Raw genomic sequence first — 19,955 nt, 5'->3', positions numbered from 1 at the left:
CACTAAAGCACTCTTGGAGCATTGACTGAAGCTACCAATCTCATTCTGAGAGAGTTTTGGAAAAATTTCAAAATCGTTGCCTGCGTCAAGATGATCGAAAACGCGTGGGAAGGGGTTACCGAGAGAACTTTCACTTCTGCTTGGAAGAAACTTTGGACAGGGTGCGTTGTCGAATTTGAGGCATTTGATTTAGATTATTTGGAGCCTGTAGTCAATGAGATTGTGTCTTTCGCCAAGAGCATGCGACTAGAAGTGGATAACAACTATATTGATGATCTTGTGGTAGATCACAGCCACGAAATGACCACGGATGAGCTAATGGAACTGCAGTGTGTTTCACAGCAGGAGGGTGTAGGAGAAGACTTCTTCAGAGAAGGAGGTGGTAACAGCAAAGCAGCACTCTTATGGTGCAATAAGAGAAATGCTGAAAGCGCGCGAGTCGGTTGCATCGTACCAGGGATAGAAGTATAAAACCGGAATTACCCTACAGATGACGCTGGCCGTCAGTATAGGGCCCGCGAGACCGCGTCTGCGGCGCCATCTGCTCCTTGTCGTTCCTGACGACGAATGTCAACACACAGTAACCCAAGTTCCATTCATCGGCACGTGTTTCAAACCCACAAAAATGTCGAGTTTTGTGCCTACGAACTACGGTTTGCGGAGAGCATTGGTTTTCTGTTATCATTTGAAGAAAACGTCTGCAAAATCGCTTGTCGAAGCTTTCGGTGAGTATGCTCTTGGGAAAACAAAGTGTTTCGGCTGGTTAAAAAAATTCAAAAGTGGTGATTTTGACAAGCGCGGGAACCCACCGAAAACGTTCGAAGACAACGAATTGCAGGCCTTATTGGATGAAGTAATACTCAGACTCAACAGGAACTCGCGAAACAATTGAATGTGACGCATAAAGCCATTTCTCCTCGGTTGAAAGCTATGGGAAACATGCAGGAAGTGGGAAAATGGGTTCCGCAAGACCTGAATTAAAGACAGCAAGTAAATCGAAAGACCACTTGTGAAATGCTGCTCGTCAGATACAAAAGAAAGTCTTTTCTCCATCGAATAGTGGGAGGTGATAAAAAAAATGGATATATTTTCAGAATCCTAAGCGTCGTAAATCATGGGTGAATCCAGACAAACCAAATCGCCTTGGAAAGAAGACAATGCTCTGTGTTTGCTGGGATCAGAAGGGTATTATCTATTATGAGCTGCTAAAACCTGGTGAAACCGTTAACACTGATTGCTGCCAACAGCAAATGATCGATTTAAATTGAGTATTACATGTAAAACGACCGGAATGTGAAAAAAAACGTCAACGCAAAGTCATATTGCTCCATGACAACGCCCCATCAGACACAACAAAACGGGTCAGGGAAACGTTCGAGGCGTTAAGTTGAAAGTACTAGGGCATGCGGCTTATTCTCCACCCTTGGCTCCGTCCGATTATCATCTATTTGCATCACTGGGACACGCTCTCGCTGAAAAACGCTTCAGTTCGTATGAATATGTACGAAAACGGCTCGCTGACTGGTACTCTTAAAAAATTTGGGGGAGGGGGGGAGGGAGCGTAGAATTCAGAGCCTGCCGGAGAGTTGAGAGGAATGTATAAATAGCGATGGAGATTGCTTGGAACAAGATATTGTTTATCAGTTTCAAACAATAGAACTGTAACTATTGCAACCAAATTCCGGTTTCATACTTCTACACCTGGTACACTGAAAATCGTCGCCCAAATAAATCAGTGGCTACGCGCGCTACAAATTTATTTGACGATAATGCTACGTCGCATTTTCGCCAAGTGTTTAAACGTCTGCAGAAACAAATGACAATAGATAGCATCCTAATCAATAAGAATTGTTTATGTATCGTGAATAAAAAAAGTACATAATACTGTATGTATAATTTTCTTTGGATAAATGGCATGAAATAACTTAAAACATTTAGTACCTTTTTCTGCATGGAACGCATTATCGTATTTTAGATTACTTTATATGGGATGAATTGTTTCGCTTAACGAGTGTTTCGTACTACGAGTAAGATTCTGTAATGAATTATTCTCGTTATGCGAGGGTCCACTGCAAAGCATTTCTGAAGCCGAGTTTAAGTAGACGACATTGTCACTTACTACTATAGCAGTCTTCGCGTCGCGAGTTAAAAACGAATACGTGGCGGACAGAACGCAAGGACGTCACGACGTGGTGGTGTGGAATACATAGTATGAAACTTGTTGCTTGGATGGTTCCGATGCTGTTAGGGCACTGGCCGTGGCCCCAGTGAGGCAGATCGGCAGCGGCGCAGAGTTGCTGGTGGTGGGGGACGACCTCCTGCCATCGGGCGGAGTAGGACGAGGAGTAGGAGGAAGAGTACCCGCCTTTATTTGCTGTTTGTTGTCGCCAAGTCCCGCGGTGAGTCCCCGCGGGAAGAACCCGCAGTGTGGGGTCCGCGTGTATAAAGGCGTGCTGTCGCAGCCATCGGCAACGCACGTCGTCTGCACCGTCTGCCTTGGCCACCGGCGAACTACTCTCAGTCTAGCAGGTCAGTCACCTCCGCCGACGCTCCTCGCCACCTCTTTACATCTTTTCCTCGCACAGTAAGTGTTCGCGACCTGGTTGCGTCCAACAAACCTGGCGTGCTGATTTGTTACTGGTGCTCTCTCCGTTCCCCCAGCACTGCTGCACATGTCAAGTAGAGCTACAAGGTTTTCGAGGTTACGTCTAAACCTCTGAATGATTAGTTCTAGTTTTTTCGTCTTCGGGATTTCCACTACTCATTACTTTATTTACAAGAACACTATACATTACCCAAATAAAGATTTACAGGCCTTTAATACAGAGAGACTCAGCTGCCCCTACCTGTAGGTTTTATGCAAAGTGCAGAGCCATCAAAAACCACAAACGAGATTTTCATATTCTCCCCCGCGTTACGCGCAAAACTATTAGTCCTACATAAAAAATGAACAGAACGTTTTTGTAGGAAATTTAATGTAGTTAAGTGTTGTAATGGGATACATTCTCCCTGGAGGCCACGATTTTCGAGTTATTCAAGAAAAACGTGTTTGATAGCGATTTTTGTACGTTTTTCAGGAGTTATTAGAAATTACGGCCTCCAGCGAAAACGTGTCTAAATACAAAATTTGACTACATTAAATTTAGTTTTCTATTAATTTCTTTCTGCAGGACTAATAGTTTGCATATACCGAGCGAGAGAATATGAAAATCTTCCGCATGGTATTTGAAGGCATAGTGTGTTGCATTAAACCTATCGGGTGTGACATTTGAATCACGCAGTATAAATGTCTGCCTCCAGACACTTTATCAAGTAACGCCCTTTTCAAAATAGACACTTACAAGGCCCAGCTTTTCTAACTTAGAACTGCTATTAAACGCACCAAGAATTAGACAAAGATTAGCGAATAGTATCTCGCTACATAAAGATATATTTTAATATCGATCTATACATGCAAAGATAAACTAATATTTGATTAATAAATTAGATAATTTACTTTACAAATGTTTTCAAATGCTCACCAAAAAGTTATGAAATAATAATAGTAATTATTATTATTTCAGCTATTTTCAAAACTTATAAATGTATGTTTAACACAAATTTTTAATGTTTTAGTTTTCGGTCTGAAATAACTGGATATCGCACGTTTTCATAATTGAATGTAAACGTGGAACTGAGTACCATAAGGGACTAAAGCACATCACCGCCAGTTTTGAGGTTATAAGGAAGAATAGGAACACAGCAATCAGTCGCAATCGCATTGGTTCTTTATTGTTCTTACGTATACAGATTTCAGCTATAAACACCTATCTTCAGTGCATATGAGTGAGTCATAATCCAACAAACTCCCAGAAATGCATGTCACCATACGACTTTATTGGTGTCGCGTACAGCGGGGAGTTCGTTGGATTACAAATCGCTCAAATGCACTGAAGATGGCTATTTATAGCTGAAATCTGTATATGTAAGATTAATAAGAAAACTAATGGAATTGCGACTGATTGTTGTGTTTCTATCCTTCCGTATAGTAATATGTAGTCGCTGTGCACAATGGTTCCATATGGAGTCAGGAGTTGGTGGATTTTGAGATTGTAGCATGCATACAAGTCCTGACATCTATTGATCTCACGATGAACCAGCTTTACCAGCGCTGTTCAGCTACACCGTATATATGAACATTTACGAAAAGTCTCACTGCTTTCTCTGATATTCACTACCATATGGGCCCTAAGCACAAGTTTTCATTGTTTTGGGAACGCTCACTGGCTACACTGATGCCCATTTCTTCAAAAAGCTGGAATCTCTTGAAGCAATGACCCACCATAACGTTACTTTCCATGGTTTCAGCATTCCAGTCTGTAAAACTGATGCTGGGGATTTTAAAATCTCTAGGGTGTCACCACCGTCATTACCAAACCATGAGATGATGTTCGTGGTAACAATGTACATTTCAGAAATTATACAATGATGAAGTTTTCAACAGAATGTCCATGAATTGTCGTCTAAAGTAACACATTCTTCACTGGAGTCGTGAAAAGCTGCCACTGACCTTAAGTCACATCGAGGGAGACCACAATTTGTTATTTCCCCACAGTTTGTAGATGTCTTACGAAACCTAGTGCCCACCAACGTAAGTGAAAGGCAAATTTCGACCTTGAAACACAAAGACATAACAATACTACTAGATCAAGCTTAAAACACATAGAATTAACAAAACCACTAGATTTCATGCCTGAATTGAACAGACGGTTTTATCTGAACCTCAAGCCGGAGGATGTGCTTAATCAAAATGATGATAACGAAGGCTCTGAAGGGCTGGGATGGGTCATAATTGCGTGGGTGGTGTATTTAGTGTTGTTCTTTATGTTCTGATTCTAGTTTCACATTAATTACAAACTATACAACAGTTAAAAAGGCAGTATTGCCAACAGTCTATACATGAACATTTTGTGGATTAGATTAATAACAATAGTCCTAAATATTAATTAAAATTTCATAACATATAGTAGGTACATTATTTTCTATTGGAGATAAAGGATGTTTACACTTGGTTAAAAAACAAGTGCAGCCTGTGAGAATGGTGGCTTGCGTACAAATTTGATTTTCACAAATATCTATTTTTCTCTCAAAAGTTTGCGCTTTGGGCTCATATGGTTCTCAGTGCCTCAAATGAAACAATCCTTCACCGTTTGTTTGATTGTAAATAAAAATCAAAATTACGTGAAGTGTAAAGAATGTTAGTGGATTGGGTAGTGATTTTATTAAATGTATCGAAAAGTAGGTTGAAGAAAAAGCATGTCACTGATCAGTTCCATTGCACCACTTGGGACAGTTTGCGTTAACACACCATCAAAATCAGGCAGTTTCATTCATGGTGTGGTCACGAACACATCCAACCGAGACAGTTCCTTTCTGCCATTCAGTCTAGTCTCTTCATCAAACCATGTTACTGCACTGGTTTCATACAACCGACTGGAACGTACACACCACATCCACTGCCGTGACTAACATCTGCTGTTAGAGGGTCACATTGTAAGATGGCAAGAACTATGCTCCTTACATGAAGTCATTAAAAATCACCTAACTCACGTTGAGCGAACAGTAGGGCTGAACAAAAATGACTGACAAGGCACACTGCATCTTGTAGAGGGTATAGTATGGACGTATTGGAATAATTGTTGGGTGATGGTTTTAAAGTAATTCACAGGACATGAAAACTTTGTGGAAATACGTCGATTTACTGGAGGCTAGTTTATCCCAGGGAAGTATTCGAGTTGACCACCATGGCCGGCGGGGGAGAGGCAAAGGGAAGCGACAATAGGCAGCTTAGGGCGGCTCAAGCTCTGAGATAGCGGTAATGGGGTGCGGCCTCCAGTTGCCTTAAGATGAGTGACAGTGAGTGGGTGGTTGACCCCATGTGGTGTACCGGGAAGCAGACGGAGAACTCGTACACCTGTCGATAAATGTCCGTTGTCCTGTTTTCAGTGAAACATGCGAGAAAGCTATGGTGGAGCGGTGAACAGAGGTCAAAATATGCGTGTTCTTGACTATAGGAACTTCACGCTGAATTCACGGTCTGCAGAGTCTGAAGTAAATCAGGTGAAGAGTGACAGAATGAAATACGCCAGCCTCCGATGGGAACGTAGGACCAAGGAATTTGAAGTACACTCCTGGGAGTCAGAATTCCGGTAAAATTGGTGTTTGTGCAGACGCTAACCTTGATGGGTGGCCTGGGAGAAGCTAAATAGGAGAAGTTGAGAGGAAGGGAAATTCTGTGGGCATTTGTTCACTTCCCAGAGCAGACATTGGTCGGTGCTGGGAAGCGACGCATAATTAACGCGACTTGCGCTGCAATTGGCGTAAGTGATTTTGCTGGAGGGGAAACCGAGGCGAAGAGCGGACTGGGAGAAGTCTCTGTAGGGGTCTTCCGTTCCCAGCTTGCCTAGAGTGCGGACGTGGCGTTCTTTACTCAGCTTACCTGAGAGAGAGTGGGCATCTCTGCAGTTTAGGACTTAGCAAACGGAACGATTGAGCTTTAAGATAGAAAGTTTTCTTTCAGCTATGTACTGAGCAAGATAGCTAGGAGTGAATAGACGAGCGCAGCCTTGCAGCACCACGAGGTCGGCCGACGTCCACACAACGACGCCTCTCCGCCACGCTGTATTCGGTGATATTGAGCCCGCTCCGGCCACTGATTAATTTGTTGGATCACGTCGGCAAAGTTTCCACGAGGGTTTCATGGGCCGCGTATTGTAGAATTGTTCTCGCACTTCGCATTACGCCTGGGTCAGCCAATAGGAATTACTTTTGATTTATCGCGCTTTACTCCACGCAAACGCAATTTATTACCACTGCCTGATAGGAGAGTCACGTAACGTGATGATTGAAGGTCGTGAGTTAAAATAAATCTGTGCTAATCGACTGCATCTATTTTCAATCAAGTAGTTGAAATCCCAAGTCACTTTCTTAATTAATTTCATGTTCAACATTTACATCTGGTGTTCAATAGCTGAATATAACATCAATGTGCACCCCTTTTTAATTAAAAGGGATCAATTCTGAATCAATTAATGTCAACACTGCCACCGCAGCTCAATCAGGAGTCACGGGGCCTTATCACTTTCTTTGCGTTATCCGACATTGCGGCAGTTTTGCATTGTCTGTTGATCTGTTTGTCAATTACCTGGGGTGACGGGTGGGGTGTTACAACACGACCGTTCGGTGCCAGTTCTACACGATGTACAGATCTCCAAAGCCTTAGCACCCTGTTGTCATTGCGACTAGTGTGGTTCCGTGTCGCGTTGAAGGTGAGGGGCAGCAGCGCCCATGTAACGGGCGTCCGTTTGCAGGATGATCCCGTTACCGGCCACCGTGATGCTGCTTGCGCTCGCCGTGCTGCCCGCGCCGCTGTCTGCCACAGCGTGCGTCGATACGCTGCCCATCTTCGGGGACGCCCAGCCCAGCACAAAGCCGTCGCCCTACACCATAACTGTGACGCCGACCACCGTCAACGCGGGAGGCACCGTTAAAGGTGAGCGGCTGCACATCTGCTTTTTCACAAACACAACGCTTCATCAGTGAAAGCGCCAAGTTCTTCTGGTATGATTGACTAACCCAGTGGGTAGCAAACTCCGAAACCATTTCGTGAGGGCCACACAACCATCATTGTTTTAATACAGGTACACGGTAAATAGTTAGTAGAAACTTGTGTGTAAGTAGTAATACGTTTTCTAATTGTATGAGTATTCGACGACAGTTTGCTTGAGAAAATTAACTGAAACTGGTATGCATGTGACAGCATGAACTACCTAATATTTTCCAAAATGCCACGCATAAAATCGGGATTCTTCTGGGGCTCACAACTCAGGTTCTATTGCTGATAGAAAGATACGATCAGGTATTTTGGAGAGGTCTTGCGCTAGGGACCATTTGCATATCCAACAAAAGGATCGTCACAGAGTCACTATCCTACAGTAGAGGGTCAAAGTATGGACATTATCACACTTCTTCCTGCTTACACAAATGTGGCAAACCGGTGGCTCTTTTTGCATTTGATGTGATCTACGGTGGGCCTTGGGGGGCTTAATAGGGCACCATTAGTCCAAGGAAGGTTCATTAGCAAATCTCCAACCAAGGTATTTTTGAAACTTCCTGGCAAGTTAAAACTGTGTGCAGGACCGAGACTCGAACTCCGGACCTTTGCCTTTCGCGGGGAAGTGCTCTACCATCTGAGCTACCGAAGCACGACTCACGCCCGGTCCTCACAGCTTTACTTCTGCCAGTATCTCGTCTCCTACCTTCTAAACTTTACAGATGCTCTCCTGCGAACGTTGCAGAACTAGCACTCCTGAAAGAAAGGATACTGCGGAGACATGGCTTAGCCACAGCCTGGGGGATGTTTCCAGAATGAGATTTTCACTCCGCAGCGGAGTGTGTGCCGATATGAAATTTCCTGGCAGATTAAAACTGTGTGCCCGACCGAGAGTCGAACTCTGGACCTTTGCCTTTTGTGGGCAAGTGGTCTACCATCCGAGCTACCCAAGCACGACTCACGCCCCGCGAAAGGCAAAGGTTCCGAGTTCGAGTCTCGGTCCCGCACACAGTTTTAATCTGCCAGGAAGTTTCATATCAGCGCACACTCCGCTGCAGAGCGAAAATCTCATTCTGGAAACATCCCCCAGTCTGTGGGTAAGCCATGTCTCCGCAATATCCTTTCTTCCAGGAGTGCTAGTTCTGCAAGGTTCGCAGGAGAGCTTCTGTGAAGTTTGGCAAGTAGGAAACGCGGTACTGGCGGAAGTAAAGCTGTGAGGAAGGGGCGTAAATCGTGCTTGGGTAGCTCAGTTGGTAGAGCACACGCCCGCGAAAGGCAAAGGTCCCGAGTTCGAGTCTCGGTCCGGCACACAGTTTTAATCTGCCGGGAAGTTTCATATCAGCGTACACTCCGCTGCAAAGTGAAAATCTAATTCTGGCAAGATATTTTTACCAATTTTCGTGCCAAATCTGAGCCACGGTGTCCAGACGGCTATAGGCAGCAAATGGCTGAAACTTGTATGATATGTTTCTAAGAACCCAATACCAATCCTTGAAAATTTTCTTGATATCTTTATCCGTTTCCGAGATACAGAGATCAAAGTCACCCAAAACGTAGATTATAAAGTGACCTATCACGGAGGACTGTCCTGTAAACTGTCTCCGTTGTGATCAGAAGGGTTCTGAGAACCCCTTATTGTGCTACTGAAGTACATGCAAATGTTTGTGCTCGTAAAATCCTATCTGAGGTGTAAAATTAGGTTTGCGTTATTTCAATTTCACATAAGTAAACTACCAAAATTTTAGTGATCCATAAAGTTCTTTTCATATGAGTGACTTGCTCTGCTGTCGCAGGAAAAAGAACGGAAGCAGCCGAAAAATACTCCTATCGAAGCGCACAAAAGGTGAAAATGCTCCTGTTTAGACGACTATGGGTGAAAAGTGGAGCACAAGCTGCCTCATTCTACCTTCCTTAAGCACCTTTATAAATTTTCCCAAAAATTTTGGCATGCGAAACAAATTCGTGCTTTTCATGCTGAGAGAGAAGGAGACAGTGGCAGTGCGAAAGTGACGGAAAAGTTATAATACTGGAATAACCGAAGGATCCACCGACTCTGGATTCAGAATCCAGAGTGCTAGATTCTAAGGCTTGGGGCAGTCCGTCGAATTGTCACTAAAATCGAAATATTTCAACAGAGCACGTTTTCATCTTTTATGCGATGATATTGATTCTTGATATTTCAATACACAGTCAACATGAATGTGTCTAGTCAACGTGAATGTGTCTAGTTTCGAAAAAACGTGCCTAATGCTCGTTCTGAATCTCTCAACAACTTCTGGTTCCTTCTAATTATCCAGAACTCATCTCCTTAATTTCCTTTTTGGTCTTTGTTCAATTTTAATCTGCAGTTCATTACCCATAAATTACTGCCAGAGTTCGCATCTGCCCTTGGGAACGTTTTACAGTTTAAAACCTGATTTCGGGTTACTGTTATCATGTCCGCCTTGCCCGTGTTTCAGTAATACTGATAATGAATTAATTATGTTCATCTTCATTGTACCATTTGACGTATGTCGTCTGCATCGGCGCGTTTGCATTACGCCCTGAAATGTTGACAGTGCAGGTGCGTAGGTTTTTCAGTCATGCAGGACTCCAACATTCAAGTACAAAATGGAGGTAAAGTTGTTAAAATCGTATCTAAAATTAATTTTACGTGACATTTCTCCCGTCACGGCATTCTTGACGGTTAATACAGCATTATTAGCGGCCTTATATCTTGCTCCACGTGCCACTGAGATGACCTTCCATTATGGGCAATAGTTTTTGAATGTATCAAGTCTTACATTTTCTGTTGTTTTTGGCTCACCGGGCAGTTATTATCTTACAGTGAGTAGTAAATGATGGCAGAGCTGTGCGTGCTCAGAGTATAGTGGATGAGCAGGGAAGGAGATCGTGCAGTCGGGGCACAGACCAGTGCTTTCATCATCCATACTCCAACAGCAAGAAGTGGTTCTTGCTATTTTCTGTTTACAGAGACACTATTATTATGATGGTCTGCGGTGGTTCAAAAATACCGGACGGAATATACGGAACTAAAAGCGGTTTTAAAATACATTTCAGTGGAGACAGAGATACATTTTACTGTTTATTTCTTCAACCTGCCTCTCTCTCTCTCTCTCTCTCTCTCTCTCTCTCTCTCTCTCTCTTTGTGTGTGTGTGTGTGTGTGTGTGTGTGTGTGTGTGTGTGTGTGTGTGTGTGTGTGTGTGTGTGTGAGAGAGAGAGAGAGAGAGAAAGAGAGAAAGAGAGAGAGAGAGAGAGAGAGAGAGAGGGAAAGAGAGAGAGAGGGAAAGAGAGAGAGAAAGAGAAAGAGAGTTAAGGAAAATTTATTAAAAAAACTAATTTATGTCTTAAGTGCTCCTAATATTATTTTTTGTGTTTTAACGTTACTTACTTCTAAGCTTCTCATCGAATAACTTAGGACCGAGCACATTTTTCGTCGTGTTCTCATGAGTAATCTACCGCGTTTTTCCTGAACTGTAATAACCGCTCCACTATCTGAAAATTATTTTCCGTAGTTTTCCGTCTTTTACTTACGCATTCGAGTAAGTGTGCAATTGGAATGATCTGAACGTCTTGCTGCAGTCCATGTTGATGCGGTACGTCGATCCAAATAGCCTAAACTTCTGCACGCACAGTTTTCCATTGTTTATCCATTGGGGATCGATATGACTGCAACCATTTTCGAGAGAGGCGTCGATCACATGCAGAATACACTTAACAAGATAACTTATCCAGTATTGTTCCTCATGACAACAAAATGTTATCATTTATCAACAACAGAAACTGATGGTGATGCGCCTAACGCGTTTGGCTATCCAACTTTGGAAATTTAATTTTTTAGCCAATGCACGCACGATTAATAACTGGTAGTTTACATTTAACTTCAGGACTCTAATTCCACGTTAGGCAACGCGACGAGTTTGCGCAATGGTCGACTCCCGACTAATGAAAAATTGCCACAGCGTTCTGCAATACCAGTTATGTATTCTTCTTATATGTAAATGTGTTACGTAATAATCAGAAATAATTCATCGGTTTTGACGCCGCAAACATTATGATCAAGATCCTTCAGAGATGTGCATGCAAAAGGAATGATAAATGAAGTATGTGACAAGGTTGTTGACCGATTTTCTGTAAATGGTGGTACCACTTACCGTAAAAAAGAGAAACGGAAGAAACAAAGTTCGCATAGTTCCGTAGAAGCTAGTGCTATTACAGCCTCAGCACAACAATACGTAAAATAAAACGTTCAAAAATTTTCCTTGGGTGTTTGCTGATAAGAACATTAATTAAAAATCGCATATTGAAGGCATTAAAGGCTAAAATTCAAGCGTTTTTACTGTGTGCGTGATTTTAACTTCCGCGTTTTATGTATAAGAAAGTTGAATAGTTTGTACGCTTCATTGCTAAACGCTATACGTGATAATGTTTGTCGTGCGGTAGCGTTCTCGCTCCCCACGCCCGGGTACCCGGGTTCGATTCCCGGCGGGGTCAGGGATTTTCTCTGTGCCTCGTGATGACTGGGTGTTGTGTGATGTCCTTAGGTTAGTTAGGTTTAAGTAGTTCTAAGTTCTAGGGGACTGATGACCATAGATGTTAAGTCCCATAGTCCTCAGAGCCATTTGAACCATTTGATAATGTTTTGGAATAAGTGCAAGAAAAACATGCCTGTCGAACTGTAGACAGTTGTTCAGGCTACTAGACACAGTAATCACAGCTTCACAGTAGATTCGTAACTATATTAATTACATCATTAACTATATTCATTACATCATTAACTAAAGAGACAGAATTTTCTTATAACGTTGTTACCGAAGCTCCCTGAGGACGCTTTCGCTAAATTTTTCAGCATTTTGGCAAAACTCTATCCCAGAAGCTTAAAGGCAATGATATTGACTGTGGTTGGAAGTCCGTAGAGGAGTCAGCGTCATCTCCCGAAGATGCTGCTCTATCGAAATAACTCGAAGTCCTAGCAGCACCACCCGATGCAACGCTCGAGAGCTTTAGCAACATTTATTACGCTCAGAAACACTTGCAAAACACTAGAGTTGTTTCAGTAAATATAAGCTACTGTTCATGTATTAGTCTCATTCATGTGCAGGAAGGTCTGATAAGAGTAACTACACAATTATTTATCCACCTCCCCATCGAATTAAAAAAGATACTTGAAGATAATACTGGCTTATATGGATTCAGTTAATCTTCTCAAGTAAGATGTCATCGGCTGTACATTCAATGAGAAAATGTACTACTACTTTCTTCCAAATCATTGCGAGATGCTCGAACGTGCTACCACAGTCACTCTTTGGAGTAAACATCCTACTATTTTATCCGTTTCCAAACCAGATGCTAATAGTTGATTCTGGACTGAAGCCGAATGATTCTCCCATGTGACATTTACAGTGTAGCGTGTCCCAGTAGGGATGGACAGTATTCATTTCGAAGCAACAGGCCGGCCGGAGTGGCCGTGCGGTTCTAGGCGCTACAGTCTGGAGTCGAGCGACCGCTACAGTCCCAGGTTCGAATCCTGCCTCGGGCATGGATGTGTGTGATGTCCTTAGGTTAGTTAGGTTTAATTAGTTCTAAGTTCTAGGTGACTGATGACCTCAGAAGTTAGGTCGCATAGTGCTCAGAGCCATTTGAACCACTTTTCGAAGCAACAAAGTCTAGCAAACATGGGTTCTAAAATGCATACTTTACTGGTTGTGAGCGTTACTTTGTCTTCGATACTGGGGAACAAATCTCTTCTGCTGAAAGCTTTTTGCTTTCCACATTTTTGGAGGACCATAAGAAGAAAAAAATTGTCTAGAAAACATTTGCCTTCGTTACTGTGAAACACATCTCTTCTACTGAATTAGTGCTCACAGCTCTTAAGGTAACCATTGTATAGCTATTGTTCAGTAGACTTTTTTGCTTAGAATGATCGTTACTGTCATATCACTGAATACTGACCATTCCTCTTGGGACACCCTACGAGTATATTTGGCTATCTGACGAGATGTTCTTTAATTTTGTTTTTTCCGTTCACAAGGATGTGATGTAAAAAAATGCCACGACGCCACGATTCTTTTTTTCTTTTTTGTTTGTGCTGGCAGCGGTATAACAGATTGTCTCTTCAACCACAGTGTTTACAAACGGACAAAATACGTTTTTGTTTTTAAAACGTGAACAATAGTGATGAAATATTTATTAAGATCTTAATTATGTGTATTGATTCATGACTCATGGAAATGATGTGAAGGCTCCTGGTAACGGTGGAACTGATGTAGATTTTTTTGCGTGCAAGGAAGTGTATGTTTACGTGGAACGGATCGAAATAGATGGGGTGTTGGAGTCAAACAGTAGGTGGAATTGAATTAAGCTGAAGCACGAACTGGGGCCTTCATTGAGTGGGTTGGGAAAGAAAGGGTACGGATGACAAAATGAAAGGTTATAGGTGTCACTTGGAAATCAGAGGGGTGGAGTTGTTTGTTGTATCCACGTCAAAACGGATTCTCGAGCAGAACGTGGGAGTGGATCGGGTAATTAGGATGGATAGGTGGTTCAAGCTAAAGTCTATCTGGTTGTAGGAATAGGTGGCAGTTAAAGTTCAGTGGAGGACAGATTGGACAGCTACGGAAATTTGGTATAGCGTGTGAGAAAGTTGGAAGGGTTGCATATTTGGCAGCATTACTGGGACGAATCGGACAGTTACTTTAGCTATGGTAAAGGGACACAGGTAGTTGTTGGGGTGAAACTGGTAGTCGATAATTCGTTTAGGGATTATGTCCTCGAGTCTTGTTGGAGGATGTTTGACTTTGCACTTATGGAAATACAGCGAGGAGCCAAAGAAACTGGTACACCTGCCTAATATCCTGTAGGGCCCCATGGGCACGAAGAAGTGCCGCAACGCGACGTGCTGGAGCCAACGGACACCATGAATCCTTCAAGGCTGCCCATAAATCAGTAAGAGTATAAAGGGGGGGGGGGGGGGGGGAGTGAGATCTGTTGCAGCGCATCCAGGATATGCTCAATAATGTTCACCTCTGGGGAGTTTGGTGGCCAGAGGAAATTTTTAAACTCAGAAGAATGTTCCCGGCTGGAGCCACGCTGTAGCAATTCTGGACGTCTGGGGTGTCGCATTGTCCAGCTGGAATTGACCAAGTCCGTCGGAATGCACAGTGGATATGAATGGATGCAGGTGATCAGACAGAATGTTTATGTACGTGTCACCTGTTAGTGTCGTATCTAGACGTATTAGGGTCTATGGAGATTGTCTCCATACCCGTACACGTCCATCCGCTCGATACACTTTGAAACGAGGCTCGCCCGACCAGGCAACATGTTTCCAGGCATCAACAGTCCAATGTCGGTGTTGACGGGGTCAGGCGAGGCGTAAAACTGTGTCGTGCAGTCATCAGGGGCACACGACTGGGCCTTTGGCTCCGAAGACCCATATCGATGATATTTCGTTGCGTGGTTCACACGGAGACATTTGTTGATGGCCCGCCATTGAAATCTGCAGAAATTTGCGGAAAGGTTGCACTTCTGTCACGTTGAACGATTCTCTTCAGTTGTCGCTGGTCCCGTTCTTGCAGGATGTCGGAGATTTGATGTCTTACCAGGTTCCTGATATTCACGGTATTGAAATGATCGTACGGGAAAATCCCCACTTGATCGCTACCTCGGAGATACTGTGTTCCACCGCTCGTGCGTTGACTGTAACAGTACGTTTCTACGCTCTTAATTCTTGATAACCTACCATTGTAGCAGCAGTGACCGATCTAGCAGCTACGTCAGACACTTTTTGTCTGACATAGGCGTTGCCGACCGTAGCGCCGTACTGTGACTGTTTACATACCTCTGTATTTGAATACACACGCGTATACCAGTTTCATTGGCGCTTCAGTTTATGAAGTTTCATTGCAAGTGATAGGATTTCAGTTTGGGGGAGTCTCTAGAAAGACGGCAAATGGATGCAGGGCATAGCATCAGCGGGAAGTATCCGCTTGAGTGGACTGCTTACATTTGGAGCCTCAGGACTGATTAAAAACGCCGAAGACGCGACATTAACATCTGTCCACCGCAGTGGATAACTGCACTATAGTGTTAAAGTAAATGACGCAGATTCTTTGTAACGTGTCCTGTGACGGTGATAGCTAGCTGGCACCTCTTACAGCTGGTACTGTTGTGCTTGCAGTGCGCATATCTGGCAGCGAGAACTTCCACAGCGTGTACCTGCAGGCAGGGAACGGGGAGCAGCCGGTGGGGGAGTTCCTGGTCCCCAGCGGACAAGGCTGCAGGGCCGGCGTCTTTGGCTGCCCGTCCGGACAGAAAGTGAGTAATGCTTGGTTACTGTTGCACTACTTACGGGAATCATTTCTTCCTGGAGCACATACGCAAACAACCACAAATAATTGCCATCATTTCGCTGTCAATATCGTTACTCATTATAAACTAGGGTAACACGGGGCGGACGGGATGTTTAAAATGAAGGACCACAAAAAACACTTCTTCAAGGTGTCGAAAATCATCCTGTACCGTACTTTAGTTGAAAATCACCTTAACCGTATATTATGTATTTCTTACGTTCTTTTAAAGAAATGGTTGCGTATTTCCCGTTCTGCCCCACCTACTTAGGAGAATGGGATAAGGTAATTTTTTTGTGAAATTATTGCTCAATCGTTGTTATTATCAGGAATAACGTCTTAAAATTAAAACAAAGTTGTGTAATGCACAAGTTATACTTATGAATAAGGAATATTAAAAAAATGTTAATAAGAAGAAAATATTTTAACATCATTACGAAAAAATGTACAATTATTTTTGATGCTTAATACCAATATACTGTTACTTTATTCAATATCGTCGCTCGTGCAGTAGATGTATTTTCCGGCTTGCGAATGGATACATAGTAATAAATCTTATAACCCATCCTGCTATGCTAGACACGTTTGTTTGTCAAATATGTGTGGCAAACCATTTATTTGTACTAGCCGATAGGTTAATGATATGTCAATGAGGTGTTTTATCGTTGGACTAAAACATCTTCTCTCCGTTGACTTCATATATGTCATCAGCTTGTCTACTTGTTCTGCAGTGAACAAATTTTTAAATTTTCCATCTGATTTGTCAGCACTATAGCTGTGAATATTCTTTGCTTTACGAACGTATCTTTCCAACGTTGATTTGGGTACGTTAAACTTGTTAGCTGCTTTTAAAACTCCCATTTCTGAATATAATGCGGTTGAAACTGCAATTTCTATTGATTTACTATTCAATTTCTGTCCATTAGTATTTCTAATGTAAGTTCACACCACCTGGAAAAGGAAGAAAAAAAGGCATATGTAGTTTGAAATGTATTTGCATCAAAAAATGACGGGACCCAACGGGATACTGTCCCAGTCTGCCATGTAATGTTCTGCCCCAAGTGCACATTTCAGGTTAACAACTCTTATGGAGCGTAATAACAGGCGGATTTAACGTGTTGCGTAACTGAAATATACGGAAAGGCACGCATTTTAAGATTACATATCATTTAAGGGCGTGCAATTAGGGATTAACGGATTTTCCTACCTTTACATTCACCATAAGTTGAAAAAACGCGACTGGTAACGCGAAGAACAACCGTTAACTTACAAGTCGCACTCCGGACCAAGTCACAGTTATCCCGTTTTGCCCCCAGAGTTCCACTATACATTTCACATTCTCTTTAGATCGTGTGACATTTTGCTTATACGAATGATACAACGTACCAGTCCCCAGTGTCGAAGTCAGAAGTGCACAGTCTCCAAAGTCAGTAGTGCACAGCTAACCGGTGACTTCTGGTTGGTGTGTGACATTGTACGTAATCACCACCTCTGTTAGATAATTTTATTTTTTGTCGTCAGTCTTGTGATTAGTTCGATGCAAACCCCCTCAACTTCCTCTTCCTCATCGGAGACTAACACCTACACCTGAGATTCTCGGTTAGTTGTTGGATGTATTACTTTCTATCCCTCCACCTACTATTGTCGCCTTCTACAGCTCCCTTTAGTATTATGCAACTTCCATAAGGTCATAACACGTGTCCTATAGTCGTGTCACATCTTCTAGTCAGCGTTTTCCATATACTGCTTTTCTCGTCGATTCTGCGGACGACCTTCGCATTCCCTGTCTTATTAGTAGTCCACTTACTTTTTAGCAACCTTCTGTAACACTACACCTCAGACGCTTCGATTCTCAAATTTTCCAGGTTCCCCAGAATCTGTCGTTCATTCCCATAGGATGCTCTGCTCCGAACGTACATACTTAGAAATTTCTTCTACAAATTAAGGCACGTGTTTGATACTAGTAAACTTCATTTAGTGAACAACTCCCACTTTGGCTCTGCTGGTCTGGTTCTTACATCCTCCTTGCTTCGTCCATAAAGCTTTATTTTATCTCTGAAGTATAAGAATCTTTCATTTTGCATTAACTTCATGAAGAAAGTATTATACAAGGTAATCATTCTGTATATGCCTTTGATATTCATTACGCATCTTCATAATTTTAAAACTTGAGTAATATACACTATAGCTTATTTTCTTCTTCTTTTCGTTGAAAATTTGTAGTGGACAACTGTGTGACTTACTTATTTCCTTTCAGAACGCCTTCTCGTACAACTCACGCAGGGGAACTAAAGAGGCAGAAGTTGAGTGGAAGGCACCACAAATCAACGCCCAGGTTGCCTTCAGGTGAGACAGACCATGTATGAATTATTTTCATGTTCCGTATATTACACTAGTGGCCATTAAAATTACTACACCACGAAGATGACCTGCTACAGACGCGAAATTCAACCGACAGGAAGAAGATGCTGTGATATGCAAATGATTAGCTTTTCACAGCATTCACACAAGGTTGGCGCCGGTGGCGACACCTACAACGTACTGACATGAGGAAAGTTTCCAACCGATTTCTCATACACAAACAGCAGTTGACCGGCGTTGCCTGGTGAAACGTTGTTGTGATGCCTCGTATAAGGAGGGGAAATGCGTACCATCACGTTTCCGACTTTGATAAAGGTCGGATTGTAGCCTATCGCTATTGCGGTTTATCGTATCGTGACATTGCTGCTCGCGTTGGTCGAGATCCAATGACTGTTAGCAGAATATGGAATCGGTGGGTTCAGGAGGGTAATACGGAACGCCGTGCTGGATCCCAACGTCCTCATATAACTATCAGTCGAGATGACAGGCATCTTACCCGCATGGCTGTAACGGATCGTGCAGCCACTTCTCGATCCCTGAGTCAACAGATGGGGACGTTTGCAAGACAACAACCATCTGCACGAACAGTTCGACGACGTTTGCAGCAGCGTGGACTATCAGCTCGGAGACCATGGCTGCGGTTACCCTTGACGCTGCATCACAGACAGGAGCGCGAGCGATGGTGTACTCAACGACGAACCTGGGTGCACGAATGGCAAAACGTCATTTTTTCGGATGAATCCAGGTTCTGTTTAAAGCATCATGATGGTCGCATCCGTGTTTGGCGACATCGCGTTGAACGCACATTGGAAGCGTGTATTCGTCATCGCCATACTGGCGTATCACCTGGCGTGATGGTATACGGTGCCACTGTTTACACGTCTCGGTCACCTCTTGTTCGCATTGACGGCACTTTGAACAGTGGACGTTACATTTCAGATGTGTTACGACCCATGGCTCTACCCTTCATTCGATCCCTGCAAAACCCTACATTTCAGTAGGATAATACACGACCGCATGTTGCAGGTCCTGTACGGGCCTTTCTGGATACAGAAAATGTTCGACTGCTGCCCTGGCCAGCACATTCTCCAGATCTCTCACCAATTGAGAACGTCTGGTCAATGGTGGCTGAGCAACTGTCTCGTCACAATACGCCAGTCACTACTCGTGAGGAACTGTGGTATCGTGTTGAAGCTCCATGGGCAGGATGTACACGCCATCCAAGCTCTGTTTGACTCAATGCCCAGGCGTATCAAGGCCGTTATTACGGCCAGACGTGGTTATTCTGGGTACTGATTTCTCAGGATCTATGCACCGAAATTGCGTGAAAATGTAATCACGCGTCAATTGTAGTATAATATATTTGTTCAATGAATACCAGTTTATTATCTGCAATTCTTCTTGGTGTGGTAATTTTAATGGCCAGTAGTGTATGTGTGACCTACTCGTACAGTTCAATACCGTGTACAGCGCTCAAAAACTGTCAGTGTACATTTTTAATAGGGGAAGCTTATTTGAGCGGTGGCGCATCAAGGACAAAGCGTACAGTTTCATCTAGGAATGTAGAAACCGTTTCATTATTAGGTTTGCTGAGAAGTGATTGCTGAAAAAATTTGTTCCGCCATTATATCCCATGAGCCGGTTTATAACGATG

At 43.1% G+C, this 19,955-nt stretch overlaps 1 protein-coding gene across 1 annotated transcript in view; it reads left to right on the top strand.

The window, feature by feature from the left end:
• Nucleotides 1–2,388: 2,388 nt before the first annotated feature.
• The window catches only part of LOC124795417 (putative defense protein), a 28,195-nt gene continuing 10,628 nt past the window's right edge, over nucleotides 2,389–19,955 (top strand). The window contains exons 1-4 of the mRNA XM_047259441.1: nucleotides 2,389–2,529; nucleotides 7,350–7,531; nucleotides 15,772–15,908; nucleotides 18,198–18,286. Of these exons, the coding sequence (XP_047115397.1) occupies nucleotides 7,351–7,531; nucleotides 15,772–15,908; nucleotides 18,198–18,286 (407 nt within the window). The 5' untranslated portion in view covers nucleotides 2,389–2,529; nucleotide 7,350. The remainder of the gene's footprint in view (nucleotides 2,530–7,349; nucleotides 7,532–15,771; nucleotides 15,909–18,197; nucleotides 18,287–19,955) is intronic.

Source organism: Schistocerca piceifrons, chromosome 4 (assembly GCF_021461385.2).
Source record: "Schistocerca piceifrons isolate TAMUIC-IGC-003096 chromosome 4, iqSchPice1.1, whole genome shotgun sequence".
In the NCBI taxonomy this organism is placed as follows: Eukaryota; Metazoa; Arthropoda; class Insecta; order Orthoptera; family Acrididae; genus Schistocerca; species Schistocerca piceifrons.
This window is presented reverse-complemented; position numbering and strand designations above follow the sequence as displayed.